The sequence below is a fragment of the Eleutherodactylus coqui genome, chromosome 2 (genome assembly GCF_035609145.1).
Source record: "Eleutherodactylus coqui strain aEleCoq1 chromosome 2, aEleCoq1.hap1, whole genome shotgun sequence".
NCBI lineage: Eukaryota > Metazoa > Chordata > Amphibia > Anura > Eleutherodactylidae > Eleutherodactylus > Eleutherodactylus coqui.
Window position 1 is genome coordinate 147,120,792 of NC_089838.1, and position 26,278 is coordinate 147,147,069.

At 43.4% G+C, this 26,278-nt stretch overlaps 1 protein-coding gene across 1 annotated transcript; it reads left to right on the forward strand.

Annotated features, from left to right (window-relative positions):
- Positions 1 to 235: 235 nt before the first annotated feature.
- Positions 236 to 24,163, forward strand: TWF1 (twinfilin actin binding protein 1). The gene is made up of 9 exons (XM_066591725.1): positions 236 to 310; positions 6,684 to 6,761; positions 8,739 to 8,917; positions 9,182 to 9,277; positions 12,104 to 12,208; positions 14,971 to 15,096; positions 17,916 to 18,066; positions 18,877 to 18,998; positions 19,492 to 24,163. The coding sequence occupies exons 1-9, from the start codon at positions 286 to 288 to the stop codon at positions 19,660 to 19,662; spliced, it is 1,053 nt and encodes a 350-aa protein (XP_066447822.1). The 5' UTR covers positions 236 to 285; the 3' UTR covers positions 19,663 to 24,163.
- The last annotated feature ends 2,115 nt before the right edge of the window (positions 24,164 to 26,278 follow it).

Sequence of the window (26,278 nt, forward strand, 5' to 3'; positions counted from 1 at the left end):
GACCTGTTGGGGTCCCTGAGGACGGGAGGTGGGAGACCCTGCCTGAGTCTTGTGTATTATAATTTCCTTACACAAGTAGCTGTTGTTGCTGGCTCCTGTATCCAGCCTCCTCCACCAGGGGGCAGTGTACGGACCATGATGTTGTGCCTGCCGCAGGGTGTGCGCGGTGTTTGGAGCCGGCTCCGTTGCCTAGTAACGCGCGCACAGGCGGATGACGTGTGTCTCGCGGGAGCCGGCCGGTTCCTGTCACTTCCTGGTCGGGGATCGGGAGCAGCAGTCCTCACCATGTCCCACCAGACCGGCATCCAGGGTGAGTTCTTGGCGGCGGGGGGTCTGCCGGGGGCTAGTGTTCACAGCAAAGCATGCTGCGCTGAGCCGGACCGCATGGAAACCGCGCAGTGTGTGCAGACGCCGTGCTGTGCGCTTGTAGATGGGATGTATAGTATTGTGTCTTGTCCGTCATTGGGGCTCGTGTACTAGCCGGCTGCAAGGGTGTAGTGTGGCCGCCCCATGGTCCCATTCAGCAGTAATGTCAGCTGGTGTGCGAGGAATAGAATGCCAGTGTCATAATAGTCTGCGCCATGTTCAGGGGCTTCCTACATGTGTGTTACAGCAGACACCCCTGATGGACGGTGTTTGTATGCAGATTGGATAGGGTCACTGGTGATCTAATTTAAATGGGGTGTTCTGGGGAAAGTTCCCTTTAAATACCCCTTTAAAGGGGAGTTTCATAGGCATCACCCCAGTGTGTGGCAGCAGTGGTGTGCCCGATGCCAGGCTGTAGATAACCCCCCATGTGTCGGCCGTGTACAGATGACACGGGTGATACATGACCCCCGCTCACACGTGTAACCGGAGGCAGCCAGACCGTATTGTGACCCGGCCTCAGCTGTCACATTACACCGCTGCGGCTGCACAGCAGGGCTGTACTCTGCACACCGCCATATCCTTACCCCTCATTAGCGGCGACCCCTCCTGCTGCCGTAATGGGCTGCAGGAAAGGGGGATCTGGGACATTGTCACCTAACAGTCACCACCATTATGGCCGATCGTCCTTATACAACTTGTCATCTTTTGTCACATCAGCGAATTTGGTCCTCCGGCATGTTACTGTATTTGGGGCCGTGTGCTGGCCACGGACTGTAAACTAGAGTTATGGTCTCCTTGGAGCTGAAATGGGGTCCAAGAATAGGGGGGCATCGGGTCTGGGGGGCATTGGGTCCGGGGATATGACACTTGTCCTTCCGTTCCCTGCCGTTGCTCTCGGCTGCACCCAGCGGACTACACCGGTCACACAAGTCAGCACAACCGCTCCTGGGAGCACAGAACTTTATTCCCTTTAAAGGGACTCAATCACCCATTTTTCTTTAATTTTAGAACCAGATAGAGGAACATATTCTATTTTTCTAGTGTTTTAATGATCTAATTGTAGATGTTGCTTATCCTGCTGTCTGTACATGACTGTGGGGGGCGCTCATCTGGCCTGAGATACATTTAACAGTGTTTAGAAGATGCGCTCTACAGCAGCTTCAAGGGTCATCACACAATGGAGAGCAGGGGACTCATTGACTTGTATGGGAGACTGTACTAGACATGCTGTGTGACCTGTGCGGGGGGTCATTGTGCAGAGAGGGGGAGAGGATAGTCACAGCTTATACCCATAGTGAATGGTGGATCTACATAAAGGTGTTACCTGTCATTGTAATCCTGCCTGTAAGGTTATTGGCCCTACATGGGCCAACAGTCGGCTAAACGATGGCACAAGTGCTGACTTCACCGCTATGGTCTTCGGCGCTCGTGCAGAGTGTTTAGCCCGGCAGACTTCACCGCTGTATCGCAGGCTTCTCGCTTAGTGCTTCACCTTCTATGGGGAGCGTTTACATGGAACGACAAGCCGCGATCCAGCAATGGTGAAGACTTACATATGGAGCAATCTTCTCTTTTTATTTCTTTTGCACTTGCAGTGCATGCTTATCATGGTTATCACTCAGACTTGTTTGTTTGAGCGAATAGTTTTGTGTAGACGGGCCATTAATGAGATGACGGCCACAAAGCCATCTCTACAGATCCTGAAGTGACAGGCTAGTATTAGGTTCAGTGTCCAGTGTGAAAAATGCAGGATTTTAGGATTTTTTTTAAAATAAAATATGGATTGTGACTGATAGTGTAAAAAAAAAAAAAAAAATTCTTAAATATGTTTAACACAAAAATGTGACATAATAGGGCATTTTCAGATGACACATTTATTATTTATGGCTAAATTATTTGCTAGGATATCCCCTGAGTACAATAAATAGTAACGACTGAAGTATGAGCGCTGAGCAGTCCACAGTCTGTGGGCTTTACCCCTCCGCTGAGCAGTCTGCGGGCTTTACCCCTCCGCTGAGCAGTCTGCGGGCTTTACCCCTCCGCTGAGCAGTCTGCGGGCTTTACCCCTCCCCTGAGCAGTCTGCGGGCTTTACCCCTCCGCTGAGCAGTCTGCGGGCTTTACCCCTCCGCCGAGCAGTCCGCAGTCTGCGGGCTTTACCCCTCCGCCGAGTAGTCCGCAGTCTGCGGGCTTTACCCCTCCGCCGAGCAGTCCGCAGTCTGTGGGCTTTACCCCTCCGGAGACCTGTCCGCTTTCTTCCTCTCACGTGTGGCCATGCTTGTCAACAAGTTATGCCTTCCGTCTGCTTTATATGTAAACATGGCACAATGTTCTGCACATTCCAGCGGTGATATCATGCTGCAAGACCTGCTATTATCTCCTTACAAGGAAGGGAGGGGACAGACAACATGGCTAGTGGCCACCAGTCATTATACGGTGTCACCCTGTCACATCCTGTAAGCATATACTAAGTTATAGGACAGGGAAGGTGACGGCCGGGGTGACTCTATACTTACCCTGTTCACTCGCTGGGGAGTCGGGCTGTAAGTGTCGCTCGCAGACTTCCCAGAGTGACCGAAGTGAACAGGGAGTCAGGGAAGTACAAGGAGACCACCCTCAGCCCCCCCCCTGTCCTGTGACATAACTTACTTATTGTGCCTACAGGACCTGATGGGTCGCATGCTGAATTGCTGGAACACTTTGCACCAAGAAGATGTATTGTATAGACAGTGCAGCTGGGTACATTGCCTCTGAGGCGAAGTAATAGACTGAACGTTATGTATTAGAGCAGGTCAGAAATAAATGGAGACCTGACTTGTCACCGATCAATTAATCTTCATGTAATAAATCACTTGAGGACTTTGTACCATTACTGTATTACATCTGGCTAGGAAGTGAGCCTGATATTGGCCACTGCAGATATGAAACCTTTGTAGACCGTTCATGTAACTGGAGCCGTCTGCAGTCTGTTGGCAGCATGTTATAGAGCAGGAGGGGCAAGTACTGGTGAACAGGCACTCACACACCTACCGCATACTGGGGGGGGGGGGGGGGGGGGGAGGCTGCTTAGTATTATGCTTGTACATAGATAAGGCATACTAAGGGTGCTGAGTGCCACTGATACGTGTAGTGCACCATGCAGGCTTACAACCTATTAATGATGCCACACGTGATTCAGACCAGCAGGTTGTCCTGCACCTCGGGGTGAGTCACACTGGTCCGCCATCTCGGACTTCCTCAGCATCTAATGCCGGACTGCTTAATATAATACTCATTGTCAAAAAATCAAGCACCCAGAAGGAGTTGTTGGAATCTAATGGGACTTTCTCTGTGTGACTGTAATGTTGATATAAGTATGGGATTACAATATCAGCGCAAAAGGAGAATTTATTACAGAAAACTGAACGCATGAGGAGAGGTTCTAGTACCCTGTTGTACCGCCTCTAGCCTGGATACAAGATGTGATACGAGTGGGTATGGAGGGTCTAGTACCCTGTTGTACTGCCTCTAGCTTGGATACAAGATGTGATACGGGCAGGCATGGAGGCTCTAGTACCCTGTTGTACTGCCTCTAGCCTGGATACAAGATGTGATACGAGTGGGTATGGAGGCTCTAGTACCCTGTTGTACTGCCTCTAGCCTGGATACAAGATGTGATACGAGTGGGTATGGAGGGTCTAGTACCCTGTTGTACTGCCTCTAGCTTGGATACAAGATGTGATACGGGCAGGCATGGAGGCTCTAGTACCCTGTTGTACTGCCTCTAGCCTGGATACAAGATGTGATACGAGTGGGTATGGAGGCTCTAGTACCCTGTTGTACCGCCTCTAGCCTGGATACAAGATGTGATACGAGTGGGTATGGAGGCTCTAGTACCCTGTTGTACCGCCTCTAGCCTGGATACAAGATGTGATACGGGTGGGTATGGAGGGTCTAGTACCCAGTTGTACTGCCTCTAGCCTGGATACAAGATGTGATACGAGTGGGTATGGAGGCTCTAGTACCCTGTTGTACTGCCTCTAGCTTGGATACAAGATGTGATACGGGTGGGTATGGAGGGTCTAGTACCCTGTTGTACTGCCTCTAGCTTGGATACAGGGTGTGATACGGGCAGGCATGGAGGCTCTAGTACCCTGTTGTACCGCCTCTAGCTTGGATACAAGGTGTGATACGGGTGGGTATGGAGGCTCTAGTACCCTGTTGTACCGCCTCTAGCCTGGATACAAGATGTGATACGAGTGGGTATGGAGGCTCTAGTACCCTGTTGTACCGCCTCTAGCCTGGATACAAGATGTGATACGGGTGGGTATGGAGGGTCTAGTACCCTGTTGTACTGCCTCTAGCTTGGATACAGGGTGTGATACGGGCAGGCATGGAGGCTCTAGTACCCTGTTGTACCGCCTCTAGCTTGGATACAAGGTGTGATACGGGTGGGTATGGAGGGTCTAGTACCCTGTTAATTGACTCTAGATTGGATGCAAGGAGTGATACAGGCGGGCATGGAGTCTCTATTACCCTTTTGTACTGCCTCTAGCTTGGATGCAAGGTGTGATACGGGTGGGCATGGAGGGTCTAATACTCTCTTGTACTGCCCCTAGCTTGGATGCAAGATGTGATACAGGCATGCTTGGAGGCTCTAGTACCCTGTGGTACTGCCTCCAGCTTGGATACAAAATGTGATACGGGCAAAGATTGAGGCTCTAGTATCCTGTTGTACCACCTCTAGCTTGGATACAAGATTTGATACAGGTGATCCCATACAGATGATCCCATACATGTTCTATTGGCAATAAGTCTGGTGACCGTCAGCCACAGAAGTGTGACAATGTTGTGGAGACTCCTGTGACCCCCTTGTGTGTGCGGCCGAGCATCATCCTGCTGGAAAATGCCTCTTGGAAGCTGCCAAGAGGGGAACACATGTGACTGCAGGATGTCCAGAACATATCGCTGAGCTGTCATTGTACTTGTACGACTACTAGGGTGGCCGACTATTGTATGTGATGTTCCACCAGTAGTGGAGGTAGTCTGCTGCCCTTACAGCAAAAGCAGGATTGAGGTGGTCACCTCTAAGTCTCCAGACACGAACATGACCATTGGCAGTGCCTAAACTAAACCTGAATTCTTTGCTGAAGACAACCTGGTTCCACTCCATTGCCATCCAGTTTCGTCGTTCACGATACTATATCAAATAGAGGCGACAGTGGGTGTCAAAGGCAGTACATGTAATAGGTGCCTTGAGGCCAAGTTGACCTTCAGCCAATTAACTGGAAATGGTTCCGACAGACACAGGGGTCTGTAACGATAGTGCCACCAGCCTTTGGATGACGGACAGTCAAATAGTTGCAGCTGCTCTTGCTTGTCAGATGATCCTCTCTGGTCATCTGTTGAAGGCATCCTGAGTCCGGTCACCTTGTGTGCCCTCATGCATCCACTGGTCCCAACACCTCCTAATAGTCTGGTCAGAACGACCGCAGTGGTGGTCAGTTCATTGATACGACGATCCAGCTTCTCACATTCCAATAGTGGGCCCCCCCTTCCCCTCCCAAATACGTGGTAGGTGATAAAGTAGCTAAAGCGTGCCTGTCCACGGGCATGATTTCACCGGCGGTAAACCACCGGTGAATCACGCCCTCTGAAGCTTTCCATAGCATTGCTATGGAAAGCGCCGACACACTGTCCACGAGCGGAGAATCACTGTGATTCTCCGCTCGTGGCGGGCAATTCACAGCATGCTGCGAATTGCCCCACTTCTCCGCAGTAAGCCTATCTATCAGATAGGGCTGACCGGTGGAGATTCAGCGGCGGCTCCTGCTCCTGGGCAGCGGCTCCGGTGGCAGAGCTTCGCCGCGGGATACCGCAACGCCTGTGGACGGGGCTGAAAAGGGATGTTCTTACCTGCCCTTGTGTATCTTTGTAACAGTTTGTTTATTTTTCAATATAACTTGTATTTCGTTGATTTGAATCCCTGCTCTCTCTATGTTTAGGAGTCCAGTGGGCGGTCCTATCAGCTATTTCTCTCACTTTAATCTCCTGAATTTTCATTTGGGTTTAATTGAGTTCAGAAGAGGAGAGTGCGGGGCTGGAGACTGAGCCTTTAGACAACCAATCTGATGGTTTTGCTCCTGACTGCCGTTCTGCAGCCTGTTGTGTATTCGAATACTTGCAGGCTTCAGAGGCCCAATAGTCCAAAACATTTGATAAGAACCTATTTAAAAAATGATTTTTTTTGGCCCAAATTACAAGCAGTTAAAAAGTAATGTAAACGTGTCCAGTATTGAATATGTAACGTTTCTGACCTGTTTATTTTTACTGACAGCAAGTGAAGATGTTCAAGAAACATTTGCCAAAGCCAGAAATGGAAAATACAGGCTACTGAAACTGGACATCGAGGATGGTTTGTAGACCTCTGTCATTCGTGTGTGTGTAGGTGTGTGTGTGTTGTCCCATATCCATATTCCCTTCCATTTCTGCAAAGGGGAAGGTTCTTCTGTCTCCCTTTGTTATAATCCAATACTATTTGGGTTAGAGGAAAACCTGGAAGGGAATATGGAACTAAAATGTCTGTGTGAGCTTCATTTAGAGAAGTGCTGGAAAGTACATTTCAAAAGCAATCCACTTTATTCTCACTTGCTAATATTACCAGTTTTCTGAAGACGCCCAACGATGTAAACAAAGGATGGTTTAAAGGGGGTGTCTGAGATAGTGAAGCAATGAGTGCAATGCAGGAAATGGGAAAGAAAATATTAAAATACGCTATACTTACCGGTTCAATCTATCAGCATTTCCAATCCTTCCCGCCAGTCTTTGTTTACATGGCTGCCACAGTAACATCTCTGATGCCCGTATACCGATGAGATGTGGCTGCTGAAGCCAATCATTGGAGAATGTACATAGTTCTGCTGTAAGATGTGCAGATCCTCTGTTTTTTGTTTTTTTTTTACTGTTAGGCTGCATGCACACAAGGCGGATTTGCCGCAGAAATTCCGTCCGGAATTTCGCTGCGGCCGCTAATCTCGGTTTTAGGCAACCATGTGGGCGAGATTCGTCAAAAATCTCATCCACATGAGACGGCCAATCCATCGCGGCAAAGCCGGCACGTATTCCCTGGCCGAAGCATGTCAATTTTTTTCTTTCCCGTTGCGGCCACGCTCTCCCCTACGGGGGGCACCAGCCGCAACAGAGAAACGTGCGGCCTAGCTGCTTCAAAACTCGCGGCTAAGTGTCGCGGGTTTTGAAGCAGCGCTTTCCCAACGGAAATCTCACGGTTTTTCGCTGCAGCCAATCCGCAAGATTTCTGTCGGGAATACATCCCATGTGACTTCAGCCTTAGAATCAAAGAGTCAGTCTCTAATGTGATGAGAGGGTCTTTTTGACCAGGAGGTTCTTTAAAGTGTGGCTGTCCTCTCATATATAAGAGGAGATCCTGCTCCCCTATCTCCGTCTCTCACATGCAGACAAGCCACAGCAGCATGGAGGACATTATAGAGAAGTACTTAGTGGTGTAGATATAATCCCAGTAGCTGTGAAACCGTAAAACACTTACTATTAGTTGTATCAGCATGTGTCTGTCTGTCTCTTTCTCTTCTCCATAGGTTTTTATGGGTAGCTTGCAGTTTCGTCTATTAGTCCTTAGGATTAGGACGCAGGAAATGATCCTGATAAGTTGAGAGAGAAATATTTTTTTCCAGTTATCGATTGGTGAAATATGGGTTAGGCATCGGCAGCAATTTTCTTGAAAATGCTCATGTGGGAGTTTGTTTGTGACCAATAGAACATAGCAGACATAAGGCCCTTTTACACGCTACCATTATTACTTAAACAACTGTACGACTGAACAAATTATGAATGAACTGCCGACATTTTTGAATAAAATTACACATACAGATAATGGCTTTAATCATTTGCATTTTCCTCCACGAGTAGTTTGCTCAGCTGAGCAAACATCTGGCCCGCATATTCCATTCTCCTTCAGCAAAGCAAAAACAATCAGTACACTGTTGAGAAAGTCTTTTGAACAGCCAAGGGATGGTTTTTATGTCGACTGTAAACGACAATTGAACGAATAGGGCACAACTGCCCGCGTTTACATGTAACGATTATCGCTCACTTTCGACCATTTGAACAAATTTTGAGTGATAATTGTTGCATGTAAAAGAGCCTTAACTCCTCTAAGTCATCACATCTATTGTCCTTCCATTGTTAAATAAAATTATGGAAGTTTGCTAACATATTGCTTAGACCTCCTCAATTGGTTGCCCTCCTCAATTTTTATTACCAGTTGTAGTAAGATATATAATTTGTGTTTTTAAGCCATTTTAATATCTCGTGTCTATGGCCATATAAACCTTTCTTGTAAATTGATTATTCACAGAGCAACTGATAGTGAGTGTTCGTGAAAAGCCAGCAAGTTCCTGGGAAAGGGACTACGATAAGTTCATCTTGCCACTATTAGAAGATAAGCAGCCTTGTTATATATTATATCGGTTGGATTCTCAGAATGCCCAGGGCTATGAGTGGATCTTCATTGCCTGGTCTCCAGACTACTCACATGTAAGTGACATACAAAACATTATGACTACAAGCCCCCCGTGACTTTATCCTTATACGTGAAGAAGATACATTTGTGCCCGGTGTCTTTTCACTCAGTTTGTTCATCTGACATACAGCTGTTTTGGAGTTTACTCTCTATATTTTACAGCAGAGTTCTATTTTATTATGTTTGCTTGAGCCTTAGAAATATAATCCTTTTTCACAATAGAAAATCAGTGTTTTATCTAATTTATGGTCACTGTCTTATATGTTGGGATCATTTAGGTACGACAAAAGATGTTGTATGCTGCTACTCGGGCGACTGTGAAGAAGGAATTTGGTGGTGGACACATAAAAGATGAAATTTTTGGAACAACTAAAGTAAGTGTGACTTTGTTTTTTTGGGGGACAGAATTATGGATAACTGGGCTTATTTCTATTGTCTTATTGAAGCTACTGTTGTGTTTTTGGGTTGTTGATCAGTCTCTAACCCTTCTCCTTCCCTTCATTCAGATCTTCGTTCATCTGGTTGACAATGGTGGAGGAGTTTTTTCCACCATACTAAATACAGTATATAACTGTGTAATATGAAAGTCCTTTTTTATTGGACACTTGGATTTTAACTAATTCCCTCTTCCCAATACTTCCTTGCTGTGAATTCAGTTCCCATGCTCGGAAGGAGGATTGTTGAGCATGGTAGCTTGAATATTGAATAGTAAAATAAAGACGTCTGTGGTCGGCACAGTGACCCTCCCATGAGTACAAGGACCGTCAGTAAAATCTGTTTCATTGAAGGATGGCAAGTGTAGCTAGACGTTTCGCTCCTTGTAAGCAGAATAGTTTAGTACTGCTGTAACGGGAAAGGAATGGATGTTCTCATTAACCCTCGCTGTGTGCTTCATCCTTCATGATCTGAAATGCACGGCTCTCGTCTTTTCAAACTGGGGCATAGAGTTAAGAAACCCTGTTTAAACTTTTATTACTTGACAACTGTTATAAAGTGATTATTTTAATTGTTACAGCATAGGTGAGCCTGTAAAAGCATTATAATCAGGCATTGTCTACGTGACTGCGGCTGAATGATATTTAGGCTGCGCCTAACCTGTATTTTTATGAAAAAAATTGTTAGCCAATTAACTGCCGGTGTGTTTGGCTCTTGTTATATTTCTAGAGGCTTGTATACTGACATGGTAAAGGTGCCACTAATATGAATATTTCTAAAAAGGTTTATGTGCCTGCGCTAGGGAAGGGCACAGTTTGGTGCCAGGTCATTGGCGTAGGGCTTGGAGAAACCTTTCATTAGACAGACCTGTTGTTACGCAGCAGATTAGATGACTACCGCCTGCTGACTACCAGGAAGGGCAGTGGCTGGGCATTATTTAAAGTCAATTTGTCAGTCTGTGGGCAGCCATCATAGACTAGGAGGCACTGAGCAGATTAATGTATAGTATTGTGGGAAGAGAGTCCATGATGGGCGTAATCAGAGGCCTATATTTTGTTCGAAGAACTAGATTGGATCCTGTAAGAAAAAAAGGTATAGGATTGCTGTGTGTACATACAAATATAACCTTCAGTCACCCACTACTATATAACATGCCGCATGCACAATGTGATAAGGTCCTCTAGCAGGGCTGCTTGTCTTCTGCATCCAGCTGTTCTCTGTTCGGAGTGCCCGGGTGTTATACAGCTGAGCGCTCTGAGTGGGGGATGAAGAACACAGCTGGACGGCTGTGCTCTTCATACCCCGCCTGTCTTCAGGGTGCGGGATACAGCTGAAATAATAGTATCACCTTATCCCGCTGTGAATTCCTGATAACTGATCGCTGATCTTTCAGCATGCTGAAAGATCAGCGATGGCTTAACGAAAACTGCAGGATGTCAATGCAGTTAGACACAACGATTATCAATCAAAAGAAAGCTTTGAGCGAAAATCATTGTGTCTAAAAGGGCCTGAAATGTGCCCATCTTCTACTGTTCGGCCGAAGCATGGTGTTCAGTTTTGCTTAAAAACCATCCTTCAGCAGAACAGCTGATAAGCAAGACCACAGGCTGTGTTTGCTGTCCATGGTGCTGAGGGAGCTGTGACTGAACAATGGAGCTAATTACAGAGCTCAGACCTCCTGCTGAGTTCTGTAACAGCTCCCAGAAGCTCATTTGCATGCAAATGAAGCTAATAAAGTACTAATAGCAATTAGTGCCTATTAGCACTTTATGCAAAATGATCGCTGATCTTTCAATCTTTTGAAAGATATCTCTGTGTGTAAATGGACCTTAAGTCTCAGAATGTAATCTGTCAGTGAAGCTAGACTGAGGGATTAATTTCCTTCTACTTTCTCCTCTCCTGACCATTTTTATCAGCCAATTTATGAGGACAAAGTTTCTCTTTGTTGTGGTCAAAAACTAACTGATAAGAACCTGCAGGAGATAAAACATAAGTGCTAAGAACCAGCTCATTGAGACTAATGTCCCTTTTACACAGACTGACAGTCTTTTAATATCACCGCTAAGGTCCTCAGCGCTCGTGCAGAGCATTTAGACTGAAAGACATTGCAGGCTTCTCGCTCAGCGCTTCACCTTTCTCATATAGTCAAACTGTAGTTCCTGTTACTGCAGCATTGTATAAAGTATAGCAGGAGGCAGAAAACGGAGGGCTTTTTTTTCCTTTTAACTTAACTCTTTTTCTTGCTGGAGTCTTGCTTTTCCAGTAAGGATCATTACTCTATCTGCTTGCACACAGAGATTTTGTGCTTTTCTTGCTATGATTTTTAGCATTTCAGCAGTTGAATACAGCACTGAAAATGTTACGGATTCCAGTTATATATTAAAGGAAACCCCTTTATAACGTGACCAGGACGACGGTCAGCTGCAGTCTGGCTTCTCCAACCCCTGGCGATCAACTGTCACTGCGCAAAGCAATGGTCAGACACACATTTCTACTACAGGGTAAATGTAGCGTTACATGCTAGCCACGCACACGAATGGCCAACCATGCAATACATTGAAGCGCCAAGCTAACCAAAACACGAACTATTCTGGCTTCATGTCAGAGAAGGAGAGAATTGTGTTCTGCTCATTGATAAAAGCAGAAATGTTGCTCATAGCGATTACACTGGAAAATCATGTTAGAAAGGGAAACGTCAGCAGAAATATTGTTTTTCAGCAAAACTGTTAGTCCTTTGTGCCACTGAATGTCGTTTTTGTGTGCAGGAAGACGTTTCGCTGAATGGGTACCATAAATACTTGGTGTGCAGATCGGCTCCTGCCCCTCTTACTGCATCAGAAGAGGAATTGCGGCAAATCAAACTGAATGAGGTAAGATGTATTCTGTATTGGGAGAAAATGCAGGAGATTTGGTTTAGCCAACCGCTAAATAGAATAAATACAAGGATATCTCAAACCCAACCTTTTTGGCTTGTAGTGGGAGATCCCAATCAGGGTTCCCTTCTATGACATCCTTATTTGGCATTACGCAGCTGCTTTCTCTGTAATCCCTAATATATATTTACTAATGGATTGGCTCCGGCTACATTGTTTTACAGCAGTCTAATCTATATTTCATAGGCAGGCTATACGACTCCCTGATTTGCAGAGTATATTACGTTATTTGAATTCTTTCACAACCAGTCTTTGCATTTTTCTGTTTGCAAGCTTTCTTTTTATATAAGACGATTGCAAATAATGTAATAAGGGGCGTGAATATAAGGGTATGCTGCAGTGGAAACTTCCCAGAGAATGTGGGCAGTGTAGTCATACTCTATGATGTGCAACGGGTACAGTCACACTGAAACTCCACGGTTTGAGAAGGCCCACAAAGTCTGAGGAGGGACCAGTATTATAACTCATTGGTAGTCGGGACCCTGGTAAAGTTTTTGCATTGGGGCCATTAAGCATTATTTATCCCCTCCTGAATGTAGTTCCCTGACAGATTAGGTGTCCACCTTTTAAGAGAACCTGTCATGTTGTATATGCATCTGATCTGTGTGCGCATGCTGTAGTGCAGGAAGATGCTTAGCAGATTGCTATATCCACGGTCTGGTCACATTATTATGACCACGTCTTACTTCTGGCGTTGGCAGCTCTTAGCCCATGAAGGAAGTGACGTATCGTGATCTGACTTGGTAGGTATATAAGGTGTGCGATGGGCTGTCTGCTCATATATGACTTGTTGTCATGGGTAAAAGGGGCAATTGATCACTTACAAAGAGGGATAGTTATTGGCTTTCAGGCCAAGGGTGGCAAGCATTTCTCAAGCGGTGCAGTTTATGAACGGCTCGCGTGCTACCGTGGTGCAAGTGTATCTTGAGTGGACAAATGGCACCATTGAGAGTAACCAACGTGGAAACTGCTGAGCAACACAGGACATTGTTGGCCGAGATTAACTTCTGCTACAATGGCGCAGCTCATCATGAAAATGAACCGGGGGATTACCAGGTGTGTGTGTAAAACAGTTCAGCGAACCCTACTGTATATGGGGCTCCAAAGCAGACGGATGGTCACTGCACCTATGCTAACAAAGGGGCATCAGAAGAAAAGGCTTAGATTTGCATTGGAATATCGGAATTGGAGCACTGCTGATTGGGAAAGCGTTGCCTTTTCCAATCGGTCACGTTTTCTGCTTCATCGAACAAATAGATGTTGGTGTGAAACATCAGAGAAAAAAACCCTACAACTATTGTTGGAAGAACACGAGCTGATGGCAGCATTGTTACTTGATTATTAGTCCATCCTTGCAGATCATGTATACTTGTACATGCTGTTTGTCTTCCAAAGGAGCAGATGGGATCTCCCAGCAATACAGTGAGACAGGTAACACGACTAGAAATGTCCAACAGCGGTTGGAAAAACACAACAAAGACTTCCAAGTCCTACATTGACACTCTAACACCCCAATTGAGGGACCACCTCGATTGTCGTGATTGCTCTATGGATCCTTCCCCACGCACCTTCCTGCAACTGTAGGATGGACTGCCGTCGGCATGTCTCCAGATACCTAAGACAACCCACCAGCACCTTATTGAGTCACTCCCAGCCCGTCTCGCTGCTGTCCGTGTGGCGCTTGGCGGTTACTTTGGACTTTAACTGGTGGTCATAATAATGTGACTCCACTTTGTAGCTTTGTGGAAATAGTTAGTATTGTATTTTATTCATTTAAATCCCTGTGTATTTTATGCTTGGGGGTCCAATGGACGGTACTACTTGGCGATTGACAGCCAGTTCTGTAGGCACAGCCATAAAGGAAAGGCTGCCGGTCACTGATGGGACCGCCCACTGGACTCCTAAGCATAAAAAGCACAGGGATTTAAATATATAGTTTTGTGGGAAAAGTATTTAGCGATCTGCTCTAAAACAAGCTGCCTGCAGACCAGACACCATGTTCAACATGACAGGTTCCCTTCTAACATTAGAAGAGGTATACAACGTTGTTTAACCCCTTCAAGACCAAGCCTGTTTGTACCTTAATGACCAGGCCAAATTTTGTAAATCTGGTATGCCACTTTAACATGGAATAACTCTGTGAAGGTATTACACCTCCAAGTAATCCTGACACTTAGTTTTTTTTCATCACATGCTGTACTTTATTTAGGTGGTGAAAGTAGACTGATATGATTTGCATATATTTATTACAATCGCCAAAATTGAGGAAAGTTTTTAGGATTTTCAACTTCGTCTTTTTTCAATTGCAGCATATCAAATATATACACATGTACTGTTTTATCAGATATTTATTTCCACTTGTTTACTTTATTTTGGAAGCAACATTGATTTTTAAAATGTTGACATAATGTTTTTAACTTTCACTTTCTATTTAATTTATAATTTGTATATACATGGCATTGATCGACTGTAATAACTAATTATGTAATTAATTTAAGAGCACGTTCACACGTAGCTGAATTGGTGTAACAGATTGGCAACATGGGGAAGCGTGAAATCAGCTGTGGATCCGTATTAAAATCCACAACGCTAAATATGCTGAAATGATATTATCCTTCACTTGTCAATAGCACAGGAAGGGGTAAAACGTAAGATACTGTAACTAATAACATGTTGTTTTATTGTATGTAATTCTTCAGACTCATACACCGGTATCTGTAGATGCTAAACACCAGACCATTCAGGGAGTTGCATTCCCAGTAGAGCGAGATGCGTTTCAGGCACTCGATCAGTTGAAGAATAAGAAGCTAAATTATGTTCAGTTGGTGAGTAAAATATGAGTTGTTGTATTACTGGAACAGTCAATAGCTGAAGGCACACCTGGCAGTTTTGGTTTCTCCTGCAGGTTTTTGAGCAGGTAAATACGCAGCGTATTTACAAGTGCAAGAAAAATATACAGAAGGGCCCATTGTTTTGCTGCACAAACAGGTTTCCTGCATATTCACTGCGTATTTGCGCTGGGCTGTTTACCAAAATAGGATATGCCTCATATTCTTTCACAATGGCTGACAGCGTGTAAAAAATATGTACATGTGAATGAACTCATTGAAAGCAATGGGTTCTATTCACTGCTTAAAAAAAATATGCAGCGTTAATACAGCCATGCGAATGAGCCATTACTCTCCATGTATAAAATCTATATACAGACGTCCATGCTTTAAGTCTACATTCACACAGAGTGTCTGCAGAGGACATTCTGCAGCAGGTCTGCATCTCAAAAAGTGCACCATTTGCTGTGGATTTTGATATAGAATTTGGTGCTGTATTCTCCCCCTCATTTGAGGAGGTGGAATCCACACTGAAAATCCGCTGCTGTAATTGTCATGCTGCAGATCAATTTCGGTAGCAGGTTTTTTTTTTAATTTGTTTTTTTATGCAGCATGGGGATGAGATTTAGAAAATTTTATCTACTTTACTGCTACTGTAAATGAAGCAGATATTCCATGCAGAGGGTCTCCACGGAACATCCGCAGCAAATGTGCCCTGTATGAACATGGCCTAATACCACAAGTTACATTTACTGCTTGTAGAAGCTTATGAGGAGGACAAGAGAGAAACACACACATACAGAGATGCTGCTGCTTCTACGGTCTCTTTCCATTGCTGGATTCCGAACACTGCTCAGTACTTCTGTATAGTGTTCTCTATGCTGCTGTTTCTCTATATGGGGGAGCAGGGTCTCCTCTTCTGTGTGTGCTGTCTATAGAACACATCATAGCAGCTAGTCTCCATCCATTAGCTCTGGGAAAACTGAAATTTTGAGCTACAGCATATGGAGGGAGAAAAGTGGTAAAATAAAATGCAGGAGACAAACTGAGTTATTATTCCTTATGTACACACATGAACATTCATCTGAAAGTCTAGCTACACTTTGTAGGAAACTCTCTGATGTATTAGCTTGCTCATTTGTACCCAAAATACTCGGTATATTAAATATTATTTATTTTGTTTGTGACCACAATTATATGCTATAGTGTGTATCCTAAAATAATATATAGTGTGTAATGCACGTTTCGTCATATGTTACCATCCTGCACACACTTCAGTTTAGTTACCATTTGCTGCATTAATTCTTTGTCACACAGTTATCACTAAGGCTGTAATTACAGATTAAGGCCAGGCTCACACGAGCGTCTGGTGACAGCGAATTACATGCGCGGGTTTTGTGTGTGTAAGACTCTGTACTAATCAGCGATAGGCTCTCATGTTGCCGCTCACACACCTTGTGTGAAATGCGTGTGCAAGTAAAATAGCATGTTCTATCTTTGCATACACGCCACGATAGTACATGGCGATTGGCAGCAAGTACGCAGTGTCGTTATGTACTTGCTGCCTCGTGTGCGGCACACATTACAGCCGTGTGAGCTCTGCCTTACTAATACCGGTATGATTCTTGTATGAGTGGACTGCATAGACTGAACATAGAATGTATTGTGTTATTTGTTATAGTGCTGTACTTTTCATTAAATCTAAAATAAAACTATGACTGAAAATTGTGTTCCAGAGTTCTCCGGTTTGAGGACTTCTTACACTATGAAGACACTTCTAAATAATCTTGGTGTCACATATGTTTCCAAAGATAACCAGTAATGGCAAATGTTACACCTCCCTACAGACTGAATGATGTACAAATGATAGTTAATCTTCTCCTTCCCAATTCTTTATCTCTACGTAAACTGCAATAAGGGCAATGGAAATAATGTTGGAGTGCCGCTTCTTGTATGGGCTTGCTCATGTGATCACCTGGTATCCCGCGCTATATCAGCGATGCTTGCTTCACTCCAGTAATCTTAGATTATGATAAATGTCACAATACAGTGATGTTTTGTCGTGTAACTAGAGCTGCTATGGCGAGTGAGAAAAACTAGAGCGATGTGGGAAAGAAATTGTGGCAAGTCCTATCTATGGATAGGACATGCATCACCCATTGTCTGCAATGGGGCCGGCCGCGGCATCACACCACTACTTCCCCGAAGTTATGCAAAATATTTTTGATACAAAAACACCTCGCATTCTCGGGGAAATCACATGTTGTGTGATATCGGGCCGAGGTTAGCAGCCTAATATTCCACTCGCCTGTGTGAAATTAACCTTAGTGTACAATGAACATTACCCATATTAACCCTAACTGGAAATGTCGCATTCTGTATCAAACTGAGCATAAGAGACTGGCGAGTCTTATTCCGTGTTTTATTTCTAGTCCATGGTCTGTCACTAAATGTTAACTTGTAAAAAAAAAACAAAAAAAAACTGTAAACGCAACCTATCTTGGACATGCGCTATCAAACCATTCACAGTGTAAATTGACCTGCAATGCAGATTTTAACTCTGCAGCGTGTCGGTGAATCCATGCATCGCTGCTGTTTTCTATAATTGCTTATTAGAAGTGAAAGCTTTACATTCAGTTGTGCGATAAAGTACAGGTTAATCTTAGCATTTCCTTATTTGACCAATGTAGCCCCTATACAGGACATGTCCGTTCTGATTGTGGCGCTCTCCAGGCACATCTGTTAGCCCTATGTAAGATGCATTCTATGTCATGGATTCAACTACCCTTCTTATTAGTACTTTTATTTCTTCACAGAAAATTGACATAAAAAATGAAACCATCGTCTTGGCAAACACTGCATACACAGAAGTGAAGGACTTGCCAGCGAGAATCCCAAAAGATGCCGCACGTTACCACTTTTTCCTGTATAAGCATTCTCACGAAGGGGATTACTTGGATTCTATAGGTACTATATTGTTTTTAATATCAATTGTTTTTAATATCAATTATTTCAGTTGTTTTCCAGATAACAAAAAGAATGTGTTCAGTAGTCCTTTTAGTTTTTCATTCACTCACATCTAATTTAACCACCAACCATCTTTGGGCATTCAATTCTTTTTTTTTTTTTCATCCCCGGGTTCCTAGAGCCATAACTTTTTTTTTTAATTTTTCCAAGCAGGGCGTAATATGGTTAAATACAATGGCAGCTTTAGTAGCCTTAAGTAGGCCTTGGGTTGCCGTGAGAGCCTTCAGTAGGCCTTGGGTTGCCGTGAGAGCCTTCAGTAGGCCTTGGCTTGCCATGGCAATCATTGGCACCCCATGATTGCATCATGGGGGTCCGATAATGATCCGGGGAGGGGGTTGTAGTTTACATATCACACTCAGGATTGACCATGCAATCTCAAACTGCTGAGACTGACGCTTGCTCTGGCTGTGGCTGTTAGCTGTGCGTGTCGATTGTCACAAAGAAGTGGAACACACCAGTTGTGAAGCAGGCTTTGCTCCCAAGGCCGCGTCACACCTCAGTAGCGTACATGTACATCACAGAGGGGAAAGAGGTTAACAGATGGAGCCATATAGTAGTTATGTAGAACATTCTGGTGTCCATTATAAAGCACCTCCATGACTGTAATGTAATTATATAAAAATGTTAACAGATAATGGATCATTAATGCCGAGCTAGAATGATCCAGATTGTTCTACAAGGGCCAGTGCTGCTGCTCATCTGCATTCTAGAATTATATTCCAACTGTTTGTCCTTTTTATATTTTTGCAGTGTTTATTTACTCAATGCCTGGATATAACTGCAGTATACGAGAGCGGATGCTGTATTCCAGCTGCAAGAGTCCATTGTTGGATGTGATTGAAAAACAACTAATGATGGAAGTTGTTAAAAAGGTAATGTTGTCTCCATCTTTTGCACTGTTGAAAGTTACTACTTCTTCAGCAGATGCAGTTGATACAAATTTTTCTAGTATTGTTCTGTAGTATTACAACTAGATTGGACCTTCTGCGAGGCTGGCTGGATAATTTTCCAGTCACGGCCCCTCTGACTCTTACAGGTTGCCTTTTGTCTCTTCAATCCTCCCTATTCTCCCACACCGACCTCCGTTAGACTCGTCTCCCAGTGATTTTAATCTGTCAAGTGGGCGTTCTCCTACACTCATTGAAGCTGAACTGCAGAACCAGACACAACCTATAGACGGATGCTGTGCCGTTTTTAAAAGAAAGCAGCCATGTTTTCCTAATCCTGGACAAGCCCTTTAAGAGGAACCTGACACTGTTACTTTTCAGCTTGTGCAGTGTGCACAGCAACTTGTCTACCGTTTCTGATACTGCATAACATATATTACAAATTTATAAACTAACTGTTCCCATTTTATTTGCACAGATTGAGATCGACAATGGAGATGAACTGACATCAGATTTTCTATATGATGAAGTGCATCCAAAGCAGCATGCACATAAGCAAAACTTTGCAAAGCCCAAGGGGCCAGCTGGAAAGAGGGGCATCAGGAGGCTTATTAGAGGTCCCGCAGAAGCCGAAACAGCCAATGACTAGATCTCCGTGTGCGGAGAGGTGAACTTGACCATTCCATCCCAGTGTTCATCTATGCACACAACAAAATGTTTTCAGTTTGTCATTCCTCCACTCTTAGTCACTTTCAACTTGTTTCCTAAGATATTTTAAAGGCTGTTCCAGTGCGCTAGAAGGGTTGTCCAAGAGTTCAAAAACCAGCAAATGTCCTAAAATAAAAAGAAACTCTGTACTCCCCTCTTTAATCCCTGCCACACTGTGATGCCAGTACATACTGCATATGACTGATTGCCTGCAGCAGTCATGTGCCCCTTCTTAGTGTCATTGATGACAGCCTGTAAGTAAAGGTGGCCTGTTGCCCCTGTAGCACTGATGCTCTAGTAGCGGGGAGTAAAGAGGTGAGCATGTCAAGGATGTTAGCTATTTTTTTCTTAAGAATTGAACTCTTGAACAACCCCTTTAAGCACACAACTATATATAAAAACAAAAGCAGCCACCACTAAAAGTAGGGAGCACATCACAGTGCATTATTGGTATGCACGAAGTAATGGTAAATTGAAGCTACTATTAATATATTTGTATATATGGCAATTCTTATTCCTACAGTATGAACACATCTACGCATTTAGTTACTTTAAATGCATAGATTGTCAGGTATAGTCTTCATGGGATAGTACTAAGCAATACATTTTTCCATCCTTTTTCAGATGTTTGTAATATAGTTGAAGGAAACACTAAATTCTACAGTTGTTACATCTTATTGACTACATCCATACTGCCATAACCAGAAAGTACACTAAGCAATCACATAGGCTTCTCCGTTACACATTATGTATCTTTCTCATTGTAACCTGTGTACAATGTCCAACATGAATCCAGATTTCCTCAGAAGGCTGAAGCACTGCCATTTACAAAATCTTACCCACTCGGAGATCACGGTGGGCCTTGAAACCTTCGCAAACAACAAATCTATGCAGATGTCAGGCTTCGTACAGAATATCCATTGGAAGTATGTTACTAGAATAACTTTGATTAGAATAAAGGGACTAAATACTACTATAGGATGATTTTACATGGAAATAGGGCATTTACATGCAACGCTGGAGCAGTAGCGGCACAATAATGAAAGAGGCTAGCTTAATTGGTTGTATCCATTGTCTGTTTACTTTTGTATGCAGGGTGATAATTAAACTAGAGGTTTTCAGAGTCTCCAACAAAAAAAAAACTATGGGGAGAAACCAATAAAAGTAGGTATGTATAATCAGTGAGATATGGGGATTAGATTTCTCGAAGAAGAAAGTAGTACCAAATGTTGCCACTAGGGACATGAATGGTATGGTGTATATAATGCAGCTGGTGAAAGAAGTCTATCAATCTGTTATTCAGATCGGTATAGTAGGACTGCAGTGCTATGACTCTTACATTGACTGAATGTGCCTGGTTGGGTAAACTTTTTTTGTCAGCAAGATCGTAGAAAGATCTAAAAATCACTGCCAGCTGCCATAATTACCATGCTCTTCCGTATAGCAGTCTGCCTGCTGAGGGATGTGTTGCTTATACCTGCCCTTTTTTTTATATGAGTAAGTATGGCTGTGGTTCTTAGCCATTAATTGTGATGTAGTCCTATGTCTTACACTTCAACAGCGCCACATCTTCCCCTGGTGGCAACATTTGGCAGCAGTTTTTTTTTTTTTTTAAGAAATATATAATCCCGGGCCCTACTGAGTATACATGGGTTCTGCCCCATAGTTTGTTTTTTTTAACACTGGAGAACCCAGAACACCTCTAGCTTAATTATCACTCTGTGTATATATGTGTATATAATCTCAGGAATTGTTCTTAGTAGCAAGCAGTAGAAAGGACTCCTCTTTCAATGAAGGTTTTCCTTCAAATAAAATATTGAAGAGCACACACACCTCAGCTATAGCAATGTAAATTAACCATAAAGGTATTGGCCATCGCTGTGACCAACATAATTAACTGCTATTGCAAAGCATCTAGCAAGTCTTCAGTTTAACAGCACAGACTCACTGGTTACTCCATAAGAGGGAACCCCCATCTGTACGCATTAATAGGGCACAAACAAACCCGGATTGGGCTTCACTATTTTTTTTATTTCAAAACTAGTATCCGATCCAGAAGACATGACTTTTTTAACACTTCTCCATTTAGGTTTTCTGGTTTGGACTTCAGAAAAAAAGATAAGAACTACATTGCATCACAAGGCCTTACTCTTCAAAATGCTGAGGACTAATAGCAATAAACACTTTAGCAGGGAATGAGGACGTTAAAATATCCATTAAACTTGAATCTAGCCATTGTATATGGTGCTCCTTGTTATGGCATAAGGGAGGGCATTGGGCACTACTGTTCACCGGCCTGTGGTATGGATTTAGGGACAAGGTGTTCTGCTGCAGACTTGCTGCTTTTCGCGTTCTATGCATTCTTATTAATAGAGCAATATAACGTTATGAAACCGATTGCAGAAGCAATGGCCACCTTACTAGTAGCCTGGTGTAACGTCTGCCTTGTGGAATACAGGTGACATGGAACCACTACACGACCTGTTAACTGACAAGTGTGGCTGTTATTTTTCTACTTGTTTCTGATTGGATGTCACTTTTGTATGAAGAGATGCAGCCATCTTTTATAGTTGTATATACCTGATGTCAGTGACTGTTCTCTTTGCCCCGTCCTGGTTACAACCCTCTAGACATATAGCGGGCTCCCATTTTTACGTGCACAGAATTAAGTGTTTTCCTCTTAATTTTTTACTATGCATTCGTTTAATCAGAATTTCTTTCTTAACCAAAGATTGTTCTATTGGAAGACACTATTGTGTAATTAAGTCTGTGATCTATAAAAGTGGACATGCAGTCAGGATGGTAAATGCATGAGTAGATCACCTTCATGAGGTCTGTGACCTTGTATGTGTTTTTTATTGAAATCCGACATAACATTCTAAGCAACCTGCCATTGATTGGTCCCTTGTTTAGATGTTGGCTACATTCCAGTGACACTAATGGGAACAATACTTAGGAGGATTTGACTCACTACAGAGTCTATTCATCCAAGAAATTAGTAGTGGGGTGAAAAAAAAAAAACTTCAATCGAGTGATCAGTTCACATGCATTTATGATATATTAAGATGATTCTCACTATTAAAAGTGGTCGTCTGATTACTGGACAACAGCTTTTCAATAGGAACCCCAGTGTGAAAATAATAGAAATATACTTATCCCTCCATGGCCGCCAGGATCCAGCACTGAAGCCCGCTGTGGTCTCCTGTGATAAATGATGTCATAGGAAATCAGGTGATTGCTTTAGCCAATGAGATGCTGCAGCATCACCGGTCTGTTCTCCTGGCATCGACACCCACATCCTGAGCACCATGCTACCAGGGGGTCAAGAGCATCATGCTGTAGCAGTCGCTGATTTTCTGTGACCTCTTCTGGCGCAACAAACTCCAGGACCACAGCGAGCTGCAGCGCTGGATCCCGACGGCCGCACAGGGATAAGTATTTGTATTTTTACGCAGTGGGTCCTATTGAAAAGGGGTTGTTTAGCAACCGGACAACACCTTATTCAGGTCTTCCATATCCCAGCTGTGGTCCACTTGACCTAGAGCCAGGCCTTAATTATACTTGACTAGATTCACACAACACATTTGCTGAATGAAATTTCCACAGCAGATCTTCAAAGAACCACAGAGAAATGTGCAGCAAATCTGCACCAAATCAAGTAGATTTTGTGGCAGATTGTGAATTCCGGAGCTAATTAACTAATTGCAAAATATTCCTCTTGCCAATCTGCTGCCAAGACTATGCGTCCCTGGTTCCCCAACTGGTCCCTTCTCCAGCAATGAAGTACCAACACATGTCTACTGGAAGCCGGTGAAGAGGAATGTGGGCACAGGAGCAGCAAAAGATTGGTGATGGGAGGTATTGATTTTTTAATCTGCCTCTTCGGCTTTTGCCGTGGATCCAGAGGTAAACCACAGCGCTAGGATTTGATTGTGTATTTCTTTCCCATTGATTTCAATGGAAATATCCACCCAAATCATTCCTCTTATCTGTCAAGGTGCAGATTTGAAAAATTCACACCACTGGTAAATTTCCACATGGAAAAACTATGCAGCTTGTGGATGAGATTTTTCTAAATATCATTAACATGTCTGGCCAAAGCAACAATCTGCACAGAAAATCTGCATTTCCAGAACATGTTAATGTTAACTAGTAAAGTTTAAAGAAAAAAAAACAGATTTTTTTTTTTTTTTGGTAGCGCTGGAATAAAGGATCTTTTTTTCTATGCTTTAAAACTGGATGTAGTTCCTCTGTTCTGCCTACAAAATGTTTTATTGAAATGGCATGTTTTACAATCTTACCTGATTTTTGCAACTTTATTATAGAATTGCATTTTTAATGAATTGTTTGATCTGTATGTATGACAATGGAATGATATAACATTGAAAGAAAACTCTGCACAAAAGGAACATTTGTGAATAAACACAACCTGAAAGCATCAACATCTACTTGTTTAATCCTTTCCAAGTGATGAACGTTTAAATATTTTCTTTTGCACATCTAGATTTTATTTGTTTTCCCAGATCATAAGCTGGTGAATCTCCCCCCTCATATAATGCCATCATCGGGTTACTAGTGGGGCGGTACAGTGTGCTGATAATACAATTCATTGATCTAATCTTCGTCTACCAAGGACACTTGTAATTCAGCCTGGCTTCACATAAGTGCTGCTGTGTGACTATTCCAGCTAAAGCTATGTCCATTTAAAAGCCCATATTACTGCTGTAAAATGACACCAGAACCCTGGCTCTTAGATTTGATTCGCAGAACTCCTCTAAATGCAGAAACGGCAGTTTCCTGTTCAAGTACCTCCGTAGGGACAGAGCAGGGAGTACGATTACAGTCTATGATCCTAATCCCTGCACAGCCTACCAGTGACCCCTTCAGTTGGCAGTGTACCACCCCTTAGTCAATTGCTTTTTGACCTTCAAGTATCAATTGAAGGGGAAGGGGAGGGGCAAGTCTTTACTCTGGGAGTGAGAATAATCACCAACTGCACCCTGTAAGGCGGTTTGTAGGCTTTGGGACCTGATTGGTTACCAGAATCTGGATTGCACACTAAGCACTCACTCCATACACATTTAATGTAACAAAGTTTTTTTTTTTTTTGTGGCTGTACATGGGTGGCATTTAGGAACTTTGAAGGTATTTTAATAGAACTGGGGAACTTGATTTGTTGCAAAAATGCACTGCATGACTGCTAGGTAATGGCAGCGTAAACGAAAGTAGTCCATAAAAGTCTATCCTACCCACCACTGCAACCGCAGCAGAAAGGCATACACTGTATGAACGGATATTGGATGGCAGTGCACAACATATAATGGAACATGGATTTTTTTTTTTCTTCTGTTTTTTAGATTCCTACGAAGTCGGAGGTATACGTACTTTATAGCTCCATAGCCAGTGTATGCTTTACTAGTTATATACAGTGAGCAACATACACAGAACCATCATAGTGTGGTATGTCAGATTAGAAAGTGGCCTCTGCATGCGTTGAGTGGTTGCATAGTCTGACCCTATCCAATCATTGATTTGCTGAGTCTCAGTGTGTAGGGACATGGTAGTATTCAGTTCTCAATTTATTTGGATGTGTAGTGAAAACTACAGAGGAACAGCAGAATGATTTCATCTGGTATACAAGTATTTACTAAAAGCAATGGATCAGGAGTGAATGTCCTATTTAAAATGATCTATATTGTACCACGTGCAGTTTTCTATATACACCACTAGAGGGCGTGTACTACATACTGAAAAACTTAGTTCAATAATCTAGCATGTAGTAAACGTTTATGACATCTAGTGGCATTACCTATCCTCTACATTTTTGGGGAATGTGTACCTCCTCTCTCAATAGGTGAGGCATTTATGGCATAGCTATAAAGGTACTTCAATAACTAAGACAGCCGCCTTCTCGCTGTCAGCTGTGACAAAAAGAAAAAAAATGGGGTGGGAGGGGTTAGTTATTGAAATAAGCCATTCTGCCAGCCTCTTGTAGGCACATCACTGACATATGGGGGGAGGGAAGGGGGACTAAGCCCCATCCCAATTTGATACTGTGTTGGAACCAGACTAAAAGTGGAGGTACTAGTATGAGGGCATCCAGAAAAATGTATTTCCCTGGACCATTCCTTCCTACCAAAAGCAGAGAGCCCTTCCAGCATAAATCATTTATATAGACCCTTAAAACAAAACAAATTGTAAACTGAGAATGGGTGGGTGTAAACACAGTACACGTATTGGACACCATGAGACCAAATGCCCTTTAGCCAAGTGCCTGGAAATGGTTCAGACAGACACACTGGCTGTAATGATGGTACCACATGTCTCTGCTTGGCAGGCAACGGAATGCTTGGAGCTGCTTGTGCCCGTCAGATGATGCTTTCTCTGGTGGTCTTTTGAGGTCGCCTTGTGTGTGTGCCCTCATGCATCCACTGGTCTCAACACCTCCTAACAGTCTGGTCAGCACGGCTCTTAATAAGGCTATTAGTAAATCTCGGCTCAGTTAGGCACAATGTCCACAGGCGGATTTGATTTGCTGGGCACCTACAAATCCAGCT

Excerpts from the sequence above, each read along its gene's own strand:
- TWF1 (XM_066591725.1), top strand. The coding sequence starts at position 286 with ATGTCCCACCAGACCGGCATCCAGG. Across the intron at positions 6,762-8,738 it reads GAAACTGGACATCGAGGATG|AGCAACTGATAGTGAGTGTT; the intron begins GTTTGTAGACCT and ends GATTATTCACAG. Across the intron at positions 15,097-17,915 it reads AGCTAAATTATGTTCAGTTG|AAAATTGACATAAAAAATGA; the intron begins GTGAGTAAAATA and ends ATTTCTTCACAG.